The 21107-nt window shown below is 35.0% G+C and overlaps 3 protein-coding genes across 3 annotated transcripts in view; 1 reads left to right on the top strand and 2 right to left on the bottom strand.

The window, feature by feature from the left end:
* Positions 1–4623, bottom strand: part of kif26ba (kinesin family member 26Ba) — a 104113-nt gene extending 99490 nt beyond the window's left edge. Inside the window, exons 1-2 of the mRNA XM_058748734.1 lie at positions 4180–4623; positions 3551–3940 (exon numbers count right to left, since the gene is read on the bottom strand). Of these exons, the coding sequence (XP_058604717.1) occupies positions 3551–3940; positions 4180–4236 (447 nt within the window). The 5' untranslated portion in view covers positions 4237–4623. The remainder of the gene's footprint in view (positions 1–3550; positions 3941–4179) is intronic.
* Positions 4624–6215: 1592 nt separating this feature from the next.
* Positions 6216–9290, bottom strand: efcab2 (EF-hand calcium binding domain 2). The gene is made up of 7 exons (XM_058749650.1): positions 9223–9290; positions 8838–8922; positions 8616–8688; positions 8458–8537; positions 7151–7193; positions 6709–6775; positions 6216–6533 (listed from the first exon to the last, which is right to left on the bottom strand). Exons 1-7 carry the CDS (start codon positions 9242–9244, stop codon positions 6415–6417), a joined length of 489 nt encoding a protein of 162 aa, XP_058605633.1. The 5' UTR covers positions 9245–9290; the 3' UTR covers positions 6216–6414.
* A 1116-nt stretch (positions 9291–10406) lies between these two features.
* hnrnpua (heterogeneous nuclear ribonucleoprotein Ua) lies at positions 10407–20796 on the top strand. The gene is made up of 14 exons (XM_058749715.1): positions 10407–10991; positions 12768–12882; positions 13842–13915; positions 14138–14277; positions 14364–14463; positions 14586–14698; positions 15474–15737; positions 15810–15929; positions 16005–16133; positions 16294–16462; positions 17298–17567; positions 17680–17918; positions 18562–18657; positions 18822–20796. The coding sequence occupies exons 1-14, from the start codon at positions 10547–10549 to the stop codon at positions 18870–18872; spliced, it is 2325 nt and encodes a 774-aa protein (XP_058605698.1). The 5' UTR covers positions 10407–10546; the 3' UTR covers positions 18873–20796.
* The last annotated feature ends 311 nt before the right edge of the window (positions 20797–21107 follow it).

Here is a 21107-nt window from a genome sequence, read left to right as displayed (position 1 = left end):
TCGCCTTAAAAGTTGACCAAATGAAGTCCTTAGCAATACATATTACTAATAAAAATGAAGTTTTTATATATTTACTGTAGGAAATTTACAAAATATGTTCATGGAACATGGTCTTTACTTAACATCCTAATGATTTTTGGCATAAAAGAAAAATCGATAATTGTGACCCATACAATGTATTTTTGGCTATTGCTACAACTATAGCCGTGCAACTTAAGACTGGTTTTGTGGTCCAGGGTCACATATGATATTGGCATGACAAGTTTGGAAGACGCTGAATTTTGGATACATGACTGAAAACCAACAAAATATCATTATCTAATGATGTTATAATTTGTGACACTGGGTTTCGGTTACGTAATTCCACATCTTAAAACCAACAAAATGTCAAGTCGCCATATTCAATGCCAAATTGACGTTGACATTGTCTTGACATTGACATTGTCACCCCGCATCAGAACCTATATTAAACCAAATATCAACATATTATAACATTGGTGGCCTGCTGGGATACTTGTTCAAAAGAAGCAAAACCCAGTTTATTCAAAGCCCTGCAAAAGCTTCAAGCTGAAATACAGCAGCAAACCTCTGCCACTGCATAAAAATGTAACCTATCAACATTTCATCCCCATGAAAAGAGCAGGCATTTAAGACTATTACTTGCTGTGAGACCTTCAGCTGTAGAAACCAGAAATGAATGGTTCATAAAGCACTGGACCGTGTTGTTGTGAATCTAAACAGTTTCAACCTATAAACAGCTTTGACTTACATTGACTGTCAACAATCCTCTATTGTTGTAAGCAGCTATCAGGTCAGTCTTTAAAGCCGCAATATATTATTCACAGTCATTTCCAACAAGAAGTAATCTGTGCTCCCCAAATGAGCACACCAAATCCTACAGAGACATGCACGTTCAGTTCTCCCATCGCTGAGCTGTATTCATATCTGCCCTAGTGACACCATTACACCCTGGCGTCAAGACAAAGCCTGCCGCTGGACTGGAGGGAGTGCCATTTACAGTAGAACGCCGGCTGAATTGAGCCGACGTCAGCAACCCCTTCCCGTTTATTCCTATCAGTCCATAGTGAAAAAGCGACCTCTTTATATGATAATGCCTTGCTCACCTGAGAGGCATAAAAAGAGCATTAAACGTGAAATATGTATGAAGCTCACGTGTTGCTGCCGTGGCAACAGTGCTCTTTTGGAAACGGGAGCTGTGTGTGCATGGGATTGAAATGAACATGCTTCTGTTCAGCGGATGTAATCTAAAGACGAACCCCAGGGGACGTTCACAACGCGGCAAGTCCCACAGCACAAGTTCGGTGAGCTTAGGCTACTACTGTTCCAGTATTCTGCATTCCATTCACAGTTGGATGTGGGATATTCCTATTTCAAATGGCAATAGAAGCATCATTTTGGGTTCCAAAAGAACCTTTCAGTGAACCGTTCTTAAAAGAACCATTTTTTAAGGGAAAGAGGATTAAAAATCCTTTTCTATAATAAAGAACCTTTATTTTTAAGAGTAAAGGTTCTTTATTATGGAAAAAGACCCTTCAGATTATTAAAAATCTTCTTTTTCCATAACGTATAAGATCATCAACAGAGAATCATTTACCATGCTTTAAACACTTGACTCTGCAAATGTTTGCTAAACAGTTTTTAGCATCAAACAATATAGGAACTTTGAGTTTTATTTGAGTTTTATAAGTCAATGTTCATCACTTCCCTCTACTCTATTGCATGTTTTTTAGAAGGATTTTTAGAAAATTTAACTTCCAGAGTGCAATGGAACACAGCATACTGCAAGATCTCCAGATGGATCATATATCAGAATGAGGCTTTACCCTTCATTTCAAGTCAAAACACTGCTCACTAATCACCAAGTGGGTGAAGATCCTGCAGAGAAAAGCCCAAACACTCAGTAACGTCTCCTTTAAAATTGCCTCCGGCTTAAAGAGCGCTCTCATGGCCACCCTGCTCTCCAGTGATCCCCTCTCCTTCCCATCAGCCCCTCCTCCTCCAGCTCATTTTAATGGGCACCTCCAGGTCACTTGCAGCTGGCAGAACTGGCCATAAAATCTAGAGACCAACAGCAGGTCTGAAACACGAGCCACGGCCACACCAGATCAATGGTGCTCTTTAAAAACAGCAAAATGCAACTTTTAGTAATAATAATTATATTAATACACACACAGAGGTTTATGATATCAACTTAGATACAGCCCATGATAAGGAGATCTAAATGCAGATGTGATGTTTTGGACTACTGAGGGCCATTTTTTTTTTTTTTTTTTTTTTGAAAGGATAAACGGTGCAATTATTGAAATGAAGAACATAATAGATGCCATATGTTTGTGTTCCTTTTATTGAAAGCATTGCAACTGTGATCACGTTACAGTTCATAACATTTTAACACAAGCAGAGGAGCTATATAGTATATATATAGCAATGCATAGAAATGATAGCATGGTATCAAATACTGTACTGATACTGAATCTTCATATCACATTGTTTGTGAAAGCACAGCGCCCCCTGTTCTTCTTAATGGATATTTATTGAATTAGACAAACTGTGCTTTGATTTCCATGGGGCGCAAACAAAACCATTGATCAATCATATAAAAAGGTAGGGTTTATAGGTATAAACCATTTCTTTCAAGGTGTAAATCATACTGCCTTGTCTGCTTATACACAGCCCACGGTATTATAAGGCTGAAAATGAAATGAGCACACGGCGAAACTTGATATTTACGCACACATGCATCCAATTACGCACTGCATATTTACCTATATATATACTTTGTGCATATGATTTGAGCTCTTGTGGAATCCACAACAAGTTCTGGTGCAGTATAGCCTGCAGGTGCTCCAAGCCAAAACCGAAAAACTAATCATAAGGGATAATTAATCATAAATGCGCTTCTCTGAGCGCTCATGCTCGCCACCAAAGCCACATCATGGTATGACGTGTTTCTTTACACAGTCTGTTTCACTTTACACTCTTCTTAAACCAAAGGAAAAAGCTGTTAGTCAGCAATTAATTTCGCCCCCTTTGGCCAGTTTGATCATGATCTCAGACTCCTGGAAGCGCACTGGAATAATAGCGATAGTGGATCTGCAACACGCTGCAGTGCCATAGGTTCAGCACTCCGCCCCTCATGTGCAACACTTCTGTGTTTTCAAACAGTTTAATGCAAAATTGCTATTTTTCTCTTTCTCTTTATCTATTGTTTTCTTTATTTTGTAAGTTGCGATATGTTTTGCAAGCGAGAAGTGAGAACAACCATACTATGATAGAAGGGAATTAATCGATAAATAGCAGTGCACGAAAAAAAAAATCTAATTTAATTCTGGTTTGAAATCTTCACGTTGTGCATTTCTTGGTCAGCTACTCCAAGATTTCTTGTCCAAAATTACGCACTGCAACACTGGAGTTCATATATCACATTTCAGCATGGATATCCGATGTCATTTGTACCTGCATGACGCATTACCATGTCAAAAACTGATTTCAGAAAATGCTTATGCGACTTAGTATCTATCAGCATTACCTTGCTAGAGTAGGGTCCGGGAATGAGTAGTTTTAATGCCTGCCTCTTCAGCTCCACCAGCCGAGCGTTGCAGTTCTCGCACCAGATACCCCGATCTGAACCAGGTGAGCTCCCGCTACCCGAGGCTGGAGAACCAGTGCCGAACCCTGGAGATCCGCCTAAGGAACCGGGCGAACCGGTGCTGATTCCAGGAGATATCGTAACAGGTGAGCCGGAGAAAGAGCCCGGGGATGATATTCCTGATCCGGGGGAAGGGGTTCCAGAGGACCCAGGCATGGAGCCCGCGCCTTCAGGGACCGGGCGACTGGCGCTCCGGGACTCCTCATAAGCCTTTCGGTACCAGGTTTCAGGAGAGAATGATGCTGACTTCGTAGGGGATGAATCGGTCATCTGCAAGAAATGATAGATGAGGTTGAAAAGCAGTGATTGAAACATCAATGCCTGGGTCACAGATATGGTAAATGTGAAAAAAACTAAAAAGTGTGCAAAGTGGTTTATTAATTTTCATACTGAGATTGATATTGAAATAGATTGTTGCTTTTCCTCACTTAAAGATAATTTATTGCCCTGAATATGCGCAAACCTTTACATAAAATAGATATAATAAATATCAATTTAATAAATCTTACCCCATATTTTCTACTCCTGGTCCCAGATCTGTCTTTATTCCCTGTTAGAGAGGTCATGATAAAGCCTGATACAGAGGGACTGTTGAAATAACTGTGCTCCCTGTTACATCCACAACCAAAAGATCCAAAAATTAATCTCTGGTCAGTTCAGTAGCCCTTCTGAAGTCCAGTCTCAGCGACTCGTACCATGCAGAAATCTATCCATCTTCCACAGTGGAATATGAATAACAGATGGTCCAATCTGAAATGTCCAGCAGTGGATTATCCCGTTCTTTCTTATGCTCTCTGATATGCTGAATCCATGTGCAGAGCTTTAGATTTCACAGCATCCCAGCACAGGCGCATTTCCCCATGCATATGGACGTATGTGAAGCGCAGGCTGACAGTAGATCAGGCTGTTGGAGGACTGATCTCTGCGCTGCTCTCACTCCAGAGGAGCGCACACATCTGTCTCTGGGTAGACTGGCCACGCCTCCTCCGCGCCTCTCAGCGAATAGCATGTCCGAGATCTACTGACTGACATGTGGGAGTGTACAGTTGTCCACACGCTAAACTAAACTACAACGACCGACTTGAGCGCAAGTTTTTTATGTATGTATATGTGCAAAATATATAATAAATAATAACGACATTAATCTAACTTATGTGGTTACTGAAAAAAGTTGTTTTAAAACGCATATCAACTATATATATATATATATATATATATATATATATATATATATAGTTTTTTTATTACGTCCACCACACCCTATAAAATAATATCATGATATTAAAACATTATAAAATGTACCAGGTCAAATGCTCAAATGTCAAATGCTCAAAAATCTTCAATTGCTTACAAACATGTCATTCGAATCTCTTAAGTATATAGGCGTACTAATTATGAAACCAACAACAAACATTAGCAAGTAATTTTGCAATAGAGGCTATGACAATATTTCTTAATTGACCAATGTTGTTTTGAATTGGCATGAAAATAAATAGCCAGTATTGTTTTGGTTGTATTGTTAGTTCAGCAGGAATTGGAAGGGACATTTTATAAGCATGGGTAAGCAGCGCCACCTACTGCTCACACATCTAAAATAAACACTCTCCAACTACAACTCACTGCTTCATATAAGAGACTCTAAAAGCAAAAAATAAACAAACGACCATCAGTTTTTAATCAAATGAAATAGTACTGCTTTATCAGTCATATCTAAGACAAGATACACAGATCTATATAACCTTAGCATAAACAAATAGGAAACTGTCATAAACCTAAAAACTCAGTATTGCCCAGAATAGCTGTCAGTCTATCCTTTTTGGACCACTGGATCTTCATCTTTACGTTATGATACATAAAAAAGCTTAACAGGAAAGGCTGCGATGGTTATTGTAGCCTTTTCCAGTTTTTACAATATTGTACACGATACTTAATGCACTATTTGGGGTTTCTCAGCTTACAGGAAAATACAGTATATTTAGTGTTTACACTATTCTCTAAGAGTAATGCATATCGTTGTTGTGTAAGGTATGTAGATAAAGTCAGAAAATAAATAAATACATTTTCAACAATAATGTACAATTAGTGTTTTTCTGATAAGTTCATTTTTTAAAAAGCATATAATTTCATGAAATGTTAGATCATAATTTGTATGCAACTTTTATGATTGCATTCTGTAAAGGCCTTCATAAGTAATGCGCTTCTCTGGTCAGTTCACAGGGGGGCAGTTCCGTTCCCGGTCTCTCCCCCACACAGACGCACTCATGGGGCACAGGTTAATTAGGAAAAAATGAGCTGCACGAATATGCCACCCCTTCACAAAACCTGTGGTATCAGAGTCTGCTAATGAAACCGACAGAAGAAAGACACCACACACTGACTTTATAATGAGGCTCTCAGACACACAACTGGCCTTAGAAAACCTGCCTCATTAATAGCGAGAATGATTAATCAGTGTATGATACACCCTCTCAGTCTTGCACACATTCTCCACTTTAAAGGCTATTTGAATAATTATGAATAGGGTAAAATATCATACTGTGTATGATAATTTTGCCAAACTATTTATTAAGCAGAGTATTAGGGCATTATGAACACCATTAATGATATCTACCATTCCATAAGGAGTCAAAATAAATTGCACAGTATATCATTTATTATGGTAACTGAGATGATTTTGTTTATGATACCTTGATCCTAGCGTTATAAAAATACTTATTTGTTCGATCTAATCATGCCGTCAGCCATCATCGAGTGTCATCAAAAGTCATCATGCTCACAAAGTCCTTGTAGAGAATGACATTTTTATCAGGATCAACAGCTGCAGACAGCATTTCATCCATCTCTTCCTGTGTGAAGGGCTCTCCTTCAAAAGAAAGAAAGAAAAATTAAAAACTTCTGAATTACTGAACTTGACGTCTTTGTGGACTCCTTGTATTGTTAAGTCATCTGACAAATGAACATTGCACGCTGATTTCAAAATATTAGAAGCCTATACTAAAATATAAACCACTATTTCCAATAGTTACCCATGAACATACCTTCTTGTGTTAAATATCTGGTCAGTTCCTCTGGTTCCAAGTGTCCTTTTTTCTGTTGATCTAACACCTTTAAAAAGAGATAACAGCACATTTACATTAATTCATTCCATTGGTCTGAGGCAGGGATAGGCAACTTCGGTCCTGGAGGGCCGGTGTCCTGCAGAATTTAGCTCCAACCCTAATCAAACACATCTGCCTGTAACTTTCTAGTGATCTCGAAGACATTGATTAGATTCTTCAGGTGTGTTTGATTAGGGTTGGAGCTAAACTCTGCAGGACACCGGACCTCCAGGACCGAAGTTGCCTATCCCTGGTCTAAGGTCTTCATCTTTATATCCAATTTAATGTTTATGAAGTTTTTTTTCTCTGTAGTGCATTCAAGGTAAATTCAAACAACAAAACAAGAATAGCAAAAATATTTAGTTGTCAGAGCATTAGGCACCTCAAAGGCCTGAAGGAGCAGGTCTTCTGTAATAGGACGGAACCTGCAATAAAAAAGAAATCAGAGCTAAAATTGTCACCAATGGACCTTTCTCACATTTCCGGGTTTCTCAGCAGCGGAAGTCGTCATAGTTGGGTAAAATCCGACAGCAGTGAATGAGAGGGTACCACAAATATATTTTTTGCATTCCCATTTGCTCAAATAGCAAAAGAAAAACTCCACGATAGTGTTTTCAAGACTTTCAATCAAAGGAAAAAAATTAAGAGAGACTGATAACAGCAGTCAGAAGATAGAACAATGTCAAATTTACCGCCGCTCACATTGACGCTGCATTAGAAACACCCTCGCATTAGCGTTAACTAGTTTTTTTTTTTACTTGATGAAACGGTGATATAATACAAAGTATAGTGTTATAAATGTACATAAATTAAAAAAAATATATAAAAAACTTTCAAGGATTTATAATGATGATGACCGTTAAATGCGTCATCACAGTCTTGTGAAAAGGGTCCATGGACTTTTCAATCAAAAATGTATAATGTGGTTCATCTAGGTTTCACAGCTTAAAACACTTTATTTAAGAATTTTTAACATATTGTTTGGGCATATCTGATCTTGTCCCGTGCATGTTTTCAGATGTACAATTGGAAATGTCTTAATAGTTGTAAATTGTTTGTTAAATGTGCACACTGACCAGTGTTATTTTAGAATTATTTTTATATAACTTTAAAGTATTTCTAATATTTTCAATTAACTTTTATTTTTCTGTTTTTTTATTTACAATTTAGTTTGTTTTAGTATTTTTAATGTGCATTTTCACATTTTTAATAATTTAAAATATATATTTTTATTTAACTTTACTGTATTTTTATTTTAGTAATTTTAGTACTTCAGCTTCAAATTTATTTTATTTAGTTGTCAAGGCAAGTTTTTTCTTTCAAAGTTTTTTTAAAGTTCACTTTTTTATCTAATGTTTACTTTATTTTAGTTTCCGCTTTATTTCTATTACCAACATTTTCGTTTCAGTGAACAATAACAACTCAATCAGTTAAGAGCTAAAAAAAACAAACCAAATGCATACGTATATAATCAGAATTCTCTGTGATCACATGATTGTTAAATCATTTATATTTCAAATAGCAAAATGGCCATATTAGACATAACACCATTTAGACACAGAAAACCAAAAATAATATTTTCCATTAAAAACAATCTGTTTTGGCAGGGATGTCTAATTATTTGTAATTTTGCAGAAAGCTCAAGATTATTATAATTTATCCAAATGATCCTAATCACTGCAGTCTTACTTGCGCTCCAGCAGGATCTTAGTCATAGTTGGAAGAAACTTCTCATAGCGTACAAACCCAGTGGGCTCTTCTTCTTCTAGCTGTAGAAACAGTCACAAATCATAACTACTTATCTACTCAGCCTGCAAATGAACCGACTGTAAAACAAAACCACTGACCTCAGCAATGATATCATGCAAATCGGCTTCTGATGGGAAACAGCCAAGTGAACGGATAATTGTGCCTATTTCCCTTTTACAATGAAAAATATCAGTGTTAAACTAAAGTAACCCTCATATGTAGGGCATTAACAGCTGTCAGAGAGCAAATCTGAAGATAATAAGTTACTAAAGTATGAAATAAATCAAGGATAGTGAAATTTGAAAACTCTGAAATGTTACCTGACATCAACAGTCTTGTTGGATTCGTGGTCAAACACCTCAAAGGCACTACTTATCCTCTTCTGAGTTTCTGTTATAATAGTTTCTGACAAAAGGAAATGATGTATTTCAGAAAACAATGCTTTTTTGGACGTCTCAGTTACTTCTTTATCCAATGTATTTGATTTGACTGATTTTATTTTATTTTCCAAGCAACCGGGCAGTCTTGTGCTGTCTTTGCTACTCAAAGTTAAGTTAGCTAGCTATATATTCGATACTTCACACAAACCACTTAGGAGATAACAGTTGTAATAATGACAACTGAGCTACAAACAACACGTAAGAGTAAAATGCTACTATGTATATCGTAAGCTTGAAAGAAGTACATTTTAAGTTACATTATTACCTGCGTTGTGCTTGTCCGCCATGTCCAAAACACTGGTTGCTAGGTAACGTGAAAACTGACTGGTCTAGTGACGTCATTGCTCACATTGGATTTTTGAAAATCAAATTTCTCACATTTTACCACAAAAATGTATTAGGCCTATATAATCTAACCTTTAAGAAAAAATAAATAAATAAATACATAAATAAAAACGATACCTCAACAGGTATTAAATTTGATCATTTTTAAATGTGTAATATTTCATATTATAATAGTTTATTTATTATTTGCCATTTCTGAACTGTACCTATTCTGCATTTTATGAAAACGGACTGTAATTGTTTTGAAAACCAAATTTCTCTAAAATGCAGCATATATAGGTTAACCTTTAAGAAAATGTTTTTGGGAAATTATGTTCTCTGGCAATGTTGATATGTTAATGTAGCCTACTACTTTATGTGATTTTGTGGCACTGAATTGAATATAATGATACTGCAATATTTAATTAGTATTTAAATTAGTCAATATTCAACTATCAATATTAATATTATTATCAATATTAAATTACTATGCTACTGTTTATAACATAAAATGTAGCATATAGTCTTTAAGAAAAAAATGGTTAATATTATATTGTTAATATAATATGTTAATATATGCTTTTATGTGCATTTAATAACACAATTATAATACAATGGCAATATTTAATATTATACTAAACACTTAAAAATGGTTTAGTATTGCCTTATCTGTACTTTCTTTCTTTCTTTATTAATTTACTGCATTTTCTTTGCATATGAAAAGTGACTGTAATTGTTTTGTAAATGTTTTGAAAACCAACATTTCTCTAAAATGTATATGTTTACGCTTGCCTTTAAGGGGGAAAAAATAAATAAATAAGAATCGCAGTTTATGTAAAATAATGTACTCTGGCAATGTTGATATATAGCCTAGGCTACTCTGCTTTTTTGGCATTAAAAAAATACAGCGATATTAAATAATTTTTTCAGTAGGCCTACTTTTTGCCTTCTCTACTGTATTCAGATTTGTTTATTATAATTTCCTTGGCATATGAAAGCGACTTAAAATGAACTGAATAGCCTACTGATATTTTCTCCTATGCATATTTAGCTGTAGCGATATTTACGGTATTTTGCTCATCTATTATGTGTGTTACGGTAGATTATATAAGGCTCAACTGGCCCCGTTCTGCTCCGACTGCTGCCCATCAGTGACCGCATCGAGCGTCTCCGGACAGTCCGCTCTTAACCTGCTCTTCCTGGTCATATTTCATACATTTGAGGTATAACGTCTAAAGATTGAAAGAAAGGATCAAAACGGCAAGATGAGCTCACTGAATGTGAAGAAGCTGAAAGTGAACGAGCTGAAGGACGAGCTGAAGAAAAGGAGTCTGAGCGATAAAGGGCTGAAGGCTGAGCTGATGGCGCGGCTGCAGGCCGCTCTGGATCAGGAGGCGCTGTCCACCAACGGCTCTGAGGGACAGTACGAGGATGGAGGCGGCCTCGGCTACATGGCCGATGAAGACCTCGAGGAAGATCTGGCTGGAGAGAGCATGGAGGCTGAGGAGGAGGAGGAGGAAGAGGAGGATGGAGATAACGCAGAGGCTGAGGAGCAGCAGGATGATGATATGGAGGAGGAGGAGGAGGAGGACGCCGGGGTAGAAATGGATAAATCAGATGAAGATGAAGATGTCCTGCTTAAAGAAGATGATGAGGAGATGGAGAAATTTGATGAGGATGATGTGGCACTCAACATGGGCCCTGGCGAGGGTGAGATTACGTGATGAAGCTTGTGCAATTCATATTTTATATATTTGGGCTGCGATGGCAGAATAATTCATTCTGACAGCCGAGAGCATTCATGATTTGATGTCATTCTCCGGTACTGGTGTCCCATTTGTGTTCCTTTGACTCACTACTCATGCAATTAACAGAATACTAAATGAGTTCACATTATAGTCATATAATAGATTTAATAATTGCAAAAGACAAAAATAAATAAAGACAAAAATAATGTATTTTAACATATTTAATTAATTCATTTATTTTTCATTTTCATTATTTTTCTACTTATGGTCAGCTATACTATTTCTAGTTTTTAGGCATAGATGAAAAGCTTGTTTAGATGTCATATATCAAATTAAACAATAGAATGATGTGACATGATTTTATGTCATTCCCAGGAGATGGTGCCACTGATGTACTATTTGTGTCCCTTTTACTTTAATTTAATAGATTTAACTTTATAAAGTGTGTCATGTAATCGATCAGTAATGTGTATTTTATTTATCCCTATTTTTTATTTATTTAATGTTTCTTTTTTATTTTTATTCATCACTAATAATTTATTTGCACTATATGTCTCAAAGTTTAATATAATATTTACATATTTATTGGCTATATGTAAGTTAGTTTAAATTAAAAGAAGAAATCTACTATATAGCTGACCATAAATATAGTTTTATAGCATGTAGATGTTGTAGTTGTTATACAATATATCAAATTAAACAAGAGAATCTTCTGATTCAGAAGAAACTTTTTTTTTTTTTCTGTCATGATTTACATAAAACATTTTCTTTTCAGTTCATAAGTTACTGATTCAAATCAAATGATGTACAAATTTAAAATCCTGAAATGTTCAGGCACGGATAGGACCGTTTCCTGAGAATGACCCTTAATAGCGTACATTGGTCTTTATTGGCTGAGCAGTAGGCTTTCAGGATTGCTGAGCTGTAACAGGATGCTGGAGATACGAAGGACAAAAGCTCCAGATGGTACTGTGTGTAATGATCTCAGTTCATTTGTTTTACTCTTTCTGCCCTGGAGTAGCCTAGTGAGGTCCTCATGTTAGGACATTGTTATTCTTTCTCTTCATTTAGCAGATGCTTTCTCCCCCTTGGGGTAATGTGGGGTTAGGGGTTTGAACTTAGTATCTTTTGGACTACCAGCCTAGAAATGCTACCGTTTACCTTTAAATTAATGTTGTCATTAAATTAATATTAATTCCTATTAGAGGCTAGTTATCATCCATATTTACTTCTAAAATTACTTTTAAAAAATGATGGATTTGTGAGTGATTTTTGCAATTTGCATATTCCTGATTTTCATTTTGTAATCAGTTTTGTTCTGTCAAGCACAAGGTGCACTCATAGGGAAAGAGGTGCTTGTGAGTTTTGCCCCTCACCAAATGTTCCTTCGATATTTGCACACACCGTAACACCTTTCTTCAAGATGCATGCAATGTGAATCTGAAAATGTGTGTTACTTAGCTCAAAATTGCAGATGTCTTGGCAACAACCTCCTGTCTGAACCTCCATATAAGTACTACAGTGTGAAAACTGCACTGTAAGGCATTGCTCCTTAATTTAAAACATGTGAACTTGATAATTAAAAACACCTTTCTTTTAAAATACTGGTCACTGCAGTTCATGCACAACCGAAATAACAAGAAATCCTCCGGTAATTATGTGGACCATCGTGTTACATCATGATGGGTCCAGCAGGGAGGTATACGCCTCCTTATGATTTATTGTTTTATTTCCAAAGGGGATGCGGACAAAGACAAGAATGATGAACAGAAGAATAAGAAGGGTGTAAAGAGGCGCCGAGATGAACATGGAAGGGGCTACTTTGAATTTATTGAAGAAAGCAAATACAGCCGGTAAGAAATGTGCAGTCGGCCTCTGGTACTCCTGAGGTTCCGCTGCACCTTAAAGATTTATGATCAGTTTTGGCAGTAAAGAGCCAAATCTGACATGCTGTTCCTCATCAGTGCAAAGAAACACACATTTTTACTGACCCCTTTAAATGACTTTAAGCCTCTAATAAGGGCATCTCTGTCACCTCAGAACAAGTGGTATCTTTTCCTTAGGAATCGTGTTTCTAGGTCAGATCTTGGGCTGTTAAAGGACGAAAATGTTTATCTGATAATGTTTGTATGGTGTATGTCCTTTAGAAATTAAAATGATCTGGTGTTTTTTTGTATCCTTATCATATTAATATTGTTTTATGTTTATGATGGTTAATTGAATTTAAATGTGTTTTCATTTATTTATCAATGATATGTTGTCTTTTCCCAGATATTTTACATAACCATACATAATATATAATATATACCACTATACATATATATATATATATATATATATATATATGGCAAAATTTGACATTTTGTTACAAAGAAAAATAGATTTTCAGTGTGAAATAATAATAATGTTAAATAAATACATAAATCAATACGTTGCAACCTTTCAGAAAAAGTGTTTTACCTTATTGGAGTTTTTTTTAAAATTATTATTATTATTTTTTTATTATTTCTTAACTTTATAACCATTTACATGGTTAAGATTGTACTATATGTGTATATCCTAAACTACGGTCACATTTTCTTAAACAAATAGTAACTTTTGATTTTTATTTAATAGTTTTTTAGAAAATAGTTAATATAAATTGGCAGAATTATTGCAAAAAGCAAACAGCATTGATGTGCTAAATGTCTAACAGATGTTTTACACATGTTGGAACATATTTAAAATCCAAAGGGAGCTCAGTGGGATCTTATAATGGCTCTGAACTGAATTTTATTGAATTTCATGGTTGTTTCTTTGATGGCTCCCACAGGGCAAAGTCTCCCCAGCCTCCACTGGAGGAAGAGGACGAAGAGTTTGATGACACAACTGTGTGTTTGGACACCTGTAAGTATGATGATCCCATACAAATACTGCTCAGATATAGGTTCAATTAAATAAACACTGAATAGCGTAACATGTAGAATATGCTTATGAAAAGTGTCAAATGTTCAGTGAGGTTATTAAAAAGAACATTTGTTCTTCTTATTTCCTCTAAACTTTTGCAAACAGGATTTGCAGCCACTATAAAGCTTCAGAAATAAAGTGTCCGTCTCTTATTTTCCTCAGACAACTGTGACCTGCACTTCAAGGTGTCTCGGGATCGGTACAGTGCCTCCTCACTCACTATGGAGAGCTTTGCCTACCTGTGGGCCGGGGGACGAGCGTCTTACGGTGTGGCACAGGGCAAGGCTTGCTTTGAAATGAAGGTAAGAGCACTGCCTTAACTTGATCTATACTATTTATAACTGTCCTGTCATGCCCTTAGCCTTGTTTTTGCATATCTTTGCATCAGATTATCGAGAAGATTCCTGTAAAACACATTTCCAGTAAAGGAATTGAGATTCATGAAGTTCTGGTGGGTTGGTCACTGTCCAGTAGCTCTCTTCTGCTAGGTGAGGGTCTTTGATTTCTTATAGGAATCTAGTTAATCTAATCAATTCATAATGTCATTTGAGTGTTTCTTTGCCTTATATATATACTGTATATATATATATATATATATATATATTTAAAGGGGAAGAGGCACACTCGTATGGCTTTTCATCTAAGGCCAAGAAAACCAGCAACGGTGTGACGGAGGACTTTGGGGAGGCTTTTGATGAGAACGATGTTGTCGGTTGCTTTATTGTAAGTATCCATGCGCGTTCTCATTTCTCATCCACAATTAGCCTTAAATCTCTGTGCAATTACTAATCTTGACCGCTACGTGTTCCCATGTATTCATATTATTCAATTCTGGGGTCATTAAGATTTTATTATTATTGTTTGAAGAAATTAGTATTTTTTTAATCAACAAGGATGCATTAAATAAAGACATTTCCAATGTTACAAAAGATTTATATTTTAGATAAATGCTGTTCTTCTGAATTTTATATTTGTCAGAGAAGCCTGAAAAATATGTCCGTGTATCACAGTTTCCACAAAAAGTATTAAGCAGCACAACTGTTTTCAACATTAATATTATAACTGTTTCTTGAGCAGCAAATTGGCATATTAGAATGATTTTTGAAGGATTTGCATCACAGGAATAAATTTCATTTATTTTAAATTCTAAAATTATTTCACAATATTATTGTTTTCACTGTATTTTTGATCAAATAAATGCAACATTTGTGAGCATAAGCATCTTAAAAAATATTTAAAAAATCATACCAACCTCAATATATATATATATATATAAGTAAGAAATAAAGTATTATATATTTATACAATATTTCAGTTTCTATTATAAATATTTTGATTTTAGATATATATATATTTGTATAATATTTCAATGTTTCAAAAGCCAATTTAAAACATGTTTAGTTCTCAACATTTTGAATGAAATGTTCAGCAAGTGTGGTGCGTCTGTGTACTTTTGGCCACAGTGCAGTACATCATAGTTGCTGTGTTTATTTGGCAGAACTTTGATGGTGAAGAAGTGGAAATTTCCTACTCCAAGAATGGTCAGGATCTGGGAACAGCTTTCAAAGTCAGCAAGGATGAGCTGGAGGGAAAGCCATTCTTCCCTCACGTCCTCTGCCACAACTGTGCGGTTGAGTTCAACTTCGGCCAGCGCGAAACCCCGTTTTTCCCCCAACCTGATGGCTTTACGCTCCTGCAGCAGATCCCTGTTTGCGATCGTATCAGAGGACCAAAGGGACCCGAGACCAAAGAAGACTGTGAGGTTGGTTTCATGCCTGAAACATTGACATGATAATTAAAAAGCCTCATCTAAATGTGCTATAAATCTTCCCAGGTCATTGTCATGGTCGGACTGCCTGGATCTGGAAAAACCGAATGGGTAACAAGGCACACCCAAGCCAATCCTGGAAAATACAACATTCTTGGAACAAACACAATCATAGAGAAGATGATGGTGAGTGCTGACATAAGATAATTTTTTAGACAATATAAACATCGTATTCAGTGTTATTTTTATGTTGAAATTCAGATTTCCAGTTTGAAGCGACAGATGAAAGATGTCACAAAGCTCTCAGCAATATCTCAGCGTGCTCCCCTCTTCCTCGGGAAATTCATCGAGATCGCGGCACGGAAAAAACGCAACTACATACTTGACCAGGTGACTAAATATAATCTCTAGTGTATAAATATTTATCGAAATCAAAGCATACTGTTATCTCTCTTTAAACTTTACTCTTAACACATTTATTTTTCATTCTTCAGTGCATGATCGTTTTACCATCTGCTGAACATACTGACCTTTAAATATCTCCCTTTAGACTAACGTATCAGCACCAGCCCAAAGAAGGAAAATGTGCCTGTTTGCTGGTTTCCAGCGTAAAGCGGTGGTAGTCTGTCCGACAGATCAGGAATATATACAGAGGACTCAGAAAAAGGCAGAAACAGATGGCAAAGATGTACCTGAACATGCAGTCTTAAAAATGAAGGGTAAAATCCTTGAACCATACTTGATGTGAGATGTGTGCAACAGTGTTACTTTAGTATTCTTTACATGCTGCTATGGTATTTACAAAGTTTTAGTAAGTTATATTAAGTTTTGTACCATATATATATATATATATATATATTTATAGTTTATAGTTTTAGTCATTTTAGTACTTCAGCTTAAACTTATTTTATTCCAGTTAGTTGTAAGGGCAAAAATTCTATTTTTAAGGTTTTTTTTTTTTTTTGAAGTCTTATATTTTATTTTATTGTTTTAATATTTAATTTATTTTTATTTCAGTTAGTAGTTTTACTAATTTTATTACTTAAACTTTTACTTAACTTTTTTTCAGTTAGTTGCCAGGGCAAATAGTTTTTATAAGTTTTATTCTTTTTAATCTAATAATTTATTTTATTTTATTTAATTTTTATCATCAAATTATTTTTTATTTTAGTTTTACTAATTTTAGTACTTCAAAACCTATTTTGTTTCAATAAGTTGCCAGGGCAATTTTTTTTTTCCATCTAATATTTTAAATACTAAATACTTAGTATTAGGCAAGACATTTTACTTGCCTAGGCAAAGTTTAAATTTCATGTTTTTCATCTAATATGCTTTTCATTATTTTGGGTTTAGGTTATTATTTTGTGTAGCTTATTTTATGAATGTATTAAGAGCTTTTTTCCAGTTGTAGTCCTATGTTATTTTATTTTATTTTACAAAACAAGTTTAAAAGTTTTAGCTATACTTTGAATTTTAGTTTATAATATAAAAACACTGGTGTGCAATTCACAAAACTCCTAAAATGCCACATTGTAACACTGTAATGTTTTGCAGGAATATACACGTTGCCTGTGGAAGGTGAGTGCTTCAGTGAAGTGCTTTATGTCGAGCTGCAGAAAGAAGAAGCTACCAAACTTCTCGAACAGTACAAGGAGGAGAGCAAAAATTCCCTTCCTCCTGAGAAGAAGCCCAACCAAGGAGGGATTCAACTAAAGAGGGGAGGAACTCGGGGACGAGGAGGCAAAAATCTGTTCAACCGCGGTGGAGGACAGGGTCAGAGGGGAGGACGAGGAGGCTTTCAAAACCGAGGCAACTTTAGGGGCGGTACGCCATTTCAGATGAGCAAAATGTTTCTTTTTATTCCTTATATACTTATTTGTATAGAGGAATATGTATAAATTCAATAATACACTGTCCTTTTTAAATTGTTTGTCAGTGCCTGGACCTCGTGGTGGGTTCAGTAGACCACCGAGAGGCTACCTTCCTCCCCCTGCCTTCCGAGGAGGCTTCAACCGGGGCAGTTTCAACCGCGGCGGTGGGATGCCTAACAGAGGTGGTGCCCCCAGGCCGGGACCTGGACGTGGCAATATGGTTAACATGGGCAACAGAGGAGGAGCCATGAACAGGGGCAACATGGGACGAGGAGGAGGGGCCAACCGGGGCAACTTCAACCAGGTGAGAGATCTGTGAGAATGTCAACTAGTTTTAGTTGGAAATGAAAATTTAGTTGTCGTTGTAAATCTTCAAATATATATATAAAAAAAACTATACGAAAACGTGACCCAAATGTGAACCAGGAATCATACATATGCTTTTTCCACAGAACTTCAGGGGTTTAGGAGGAAATAATCAAGGTTTTAAAATAAAATGATTTTCTTTTTTAAAGCTGTATACTTAGAAATAAACTTAGAAACTTTTAAAAATGATGCTTTTCATTATTTTGGGTGTAGCATATTATTTATTTTATAAGTGCATTAAGAGCTTTTTTTAAGCTGTATACTTAGAAATGTTTTTATTTTATTTTTTAAAATGTGGCTTACTGCTTAATTCAGTTTAAAAATACAACCAAAATGTGAACCAGGAATCATAAATCTGCATTTTCCAGGAAAAGGAGGAAATAATCAAGGTTTTAAAAGTGATGTTTTTCATTATTTTTTGTGCATTAAGAGCTTTTTTTGAAGCTTAGAAATGCTTTATGCTTAGAAATAATTTTATTTTATTATTTTATTTTAAAATGTGGCTTACTGCTTAATTCAGTTTAAAACTAAAAAACAACCAAATTTTGAACCAGGAATCATAAAACATTCTATTTCCACAGAAATTCAGGGGTCGAGGTGGAAATAATCGAGGTTTTAAAAATGGCAACTTTAGCATGAACAAAGCACAAGCTTTCAACCAGAGCTGGCAACAAGGGGTAAGTCCCTCAAAAAAATATTGAATATAATTTATATAATAATGTATAGATATAATTTATTTATATATGATTTCTATGGGGTTTTTTAAATGTAAAATTTGCAAAAACGATTAAAATTCAATCATGTTTCCTTCTTTAATTCCTTGTATCTTTGTCTTCATCAGTTCTGGAATCAGAAACCATGGAGTCAGCAGTACCATCCTGGATATTACTGAATAATAGCTGTGATGGACTGATATCACATGAAGAACATCAGCTTTAACTTCAGAAGTCAAATGTTCATTTTATGTCCTTTTGTTTTTGTGCAGATTTTAATAGGACATTCCACATTGGGAGCTTTCAGAGCTTTACAGGTGACCTGTTACAGTTTATAAATGAATATTTTATGTTTGTCTTTGACCGCAGGTTCGTATGACAATGCGGTTCAATTCAGGAATCTCAGTATTACTTCAGGGTGGGATGTTTGTCTTTAAAAACTTTCAGGGTTCTGAATTTGATTTTAATTAGACTCGTGTGAATCTTTGTGTAGCAGTAAAGCTCCGTAACGTAAGAGTTGTCAAGGCACTTTGCAGTTATATGAAGAAAATCTGTCCTGCTGCAATAATATTTTTATTTAAAAGAACATGAAACATATATAAACTAAGATACTGAAATTTGGTGTAAGTCTTGTATATAAGGTCTGGTCAGCTTTTGCAGACTGTATAAAGAAAATGAATTGAAATAACTGGAAATTTCAACGATAGTTGTGTAACAGTTGTGTGTGTGTTTTTTTTTTAAATATCTTCATTGGATTAGAATTGAACTGAATTTACAAAGTGTTGATTTAAAAGCAGTCCATCGCCTGTACAAAAATGAAGTAGGTGCTAAACAGTCTGTACCTGTAAAATCTGTCCAGAGTAGAAAAGCAATGTTGTCTTGTCATGTACACCACAGTCCAGTTCTACATGTGTGTCTTCAGTGCGGTTGTAATATTTTTGAGGACAAGCAAAGCTTTATAAAACCATCAGATTTTGAACATTTAATCTTTTTCTGTAGGGAGCAATAAACAGAATTTTCGATTCTTTGCCACTAAAAATAAAAGCAGAAATTATGCTTTTTATTGTTGCAGGTTTAGGATATTACTTTTTGTAGTTTATTTTACGAGTGCATTAAGAAATGTATTCCAGCTGTATTTCTTATAAATTGAATGTACTATTTTATTTTATTATTTTATTTTGAAATGTGGCTTACTGCTCCTTAATGATTTTAACTTAGGTTGAAATTCATAACATATTTTTTTTTTTTTATGCGTATGCGTGTTTAATACAACCTTAGATGTGACCCCAATTTTTGTAGGCCTGTAAAAATTTGTAGTTTGCTTCAAAATTACAGCCATTAACTAGAATTTTAAACAATATCATCTTACTCTATAAAACAGTGATTATACAATTATTTTATAATAGTGTTGTCTTTATAGCAAAGCTCTCAAATGATGCCAGGACGCCATTGTGGACTGTTAACAATAGACTGATTTTCTAATGCTTTAATGGTAAAATGTGTAATTATTGTAACTGCAAACAAATGCAAACATTAACACTATTATAACGAGGTTTCTTTCTTTTATCCATAATTCACATAACAGAAACGCTATTGCTATTAAATTTTACCGATAGGATGATTACTTGTCCTTCTGTTCTTCAGTGACTGAAATATGCATCTATCTTGTTTTTTTTTATTTATTTAATTTATTTATTTTAATTTTTTTTTTTTTTTTTTGCAGATAATCTCATGTCAAGATTGTTAAGATGTCCTCTATGTTTATGATGCAATGACAAATGTGTTTGACCTATTGTTGGCTAAAGAAATGTCAGATATTCAAAACATGTTATTTTACTACTTTAAAAGTATTACTGTCTGATCTTAATTGAAGCTCGTTTTGATGTTGTATTTATTCATGATTAAGGTGTTTGGTCAGGTAAGAAATATACAATTTAAATTATAAAACTTTGTAATGTAGACCTTTTTCCCTTTTTTCTTTTTATACCTTGCAATGTTTTGTATTTCACCTTTAATCAAATAAGAAGAAAAAGATGAAATGAGTAACTTATTCCATGCATTCTCTTGGGAATATTGTTTATAAATGATAATAAAGTTTGAAGATAACAACTGGCTTACCTTTGCATATCTATCTATCTATCTATCATTTATATCATCTATCACATTAGGCATTTGACTTTCGCAATAAACTGAGGCCAAAGAGGACTAAGCAAAATTCCAGAAACTATCCTATATATCCATGCAGAAATATAACACTCAAGCCCGTCTGTTTATGTATAGCTCTGCCTCTGCCACATGAATAAGATGTAGTTACACTGAAACCAGATACATTCATGCCAGGCTGTTTGCTGAGTCAAGCACAACCTCTTTGAAGAGCAATATCATACTTCATGCCTGGTTGTAAAATTTGCAAC

This window comes from Onychostoma macrolepis, chromosome 17, assembly GCF_012432095.1.
Source record: "Onychostoma macrolepis isolate SWU-2019 chromosome 17, ASM1243209v1, whole genome shotgun sequence".
Lineage (NCBI taxonomy): Eukaryota > Metazoa > Chordata > Actinopteri > Cypriniformes > Cyprinidae > Onychostoma > Onychostoma macrolepis.
The sequence above is the reverse complement of the archived record's forward strand: the minus strand, read 5'-3'. Positions and strand labels throughout refer to the sequence as shown.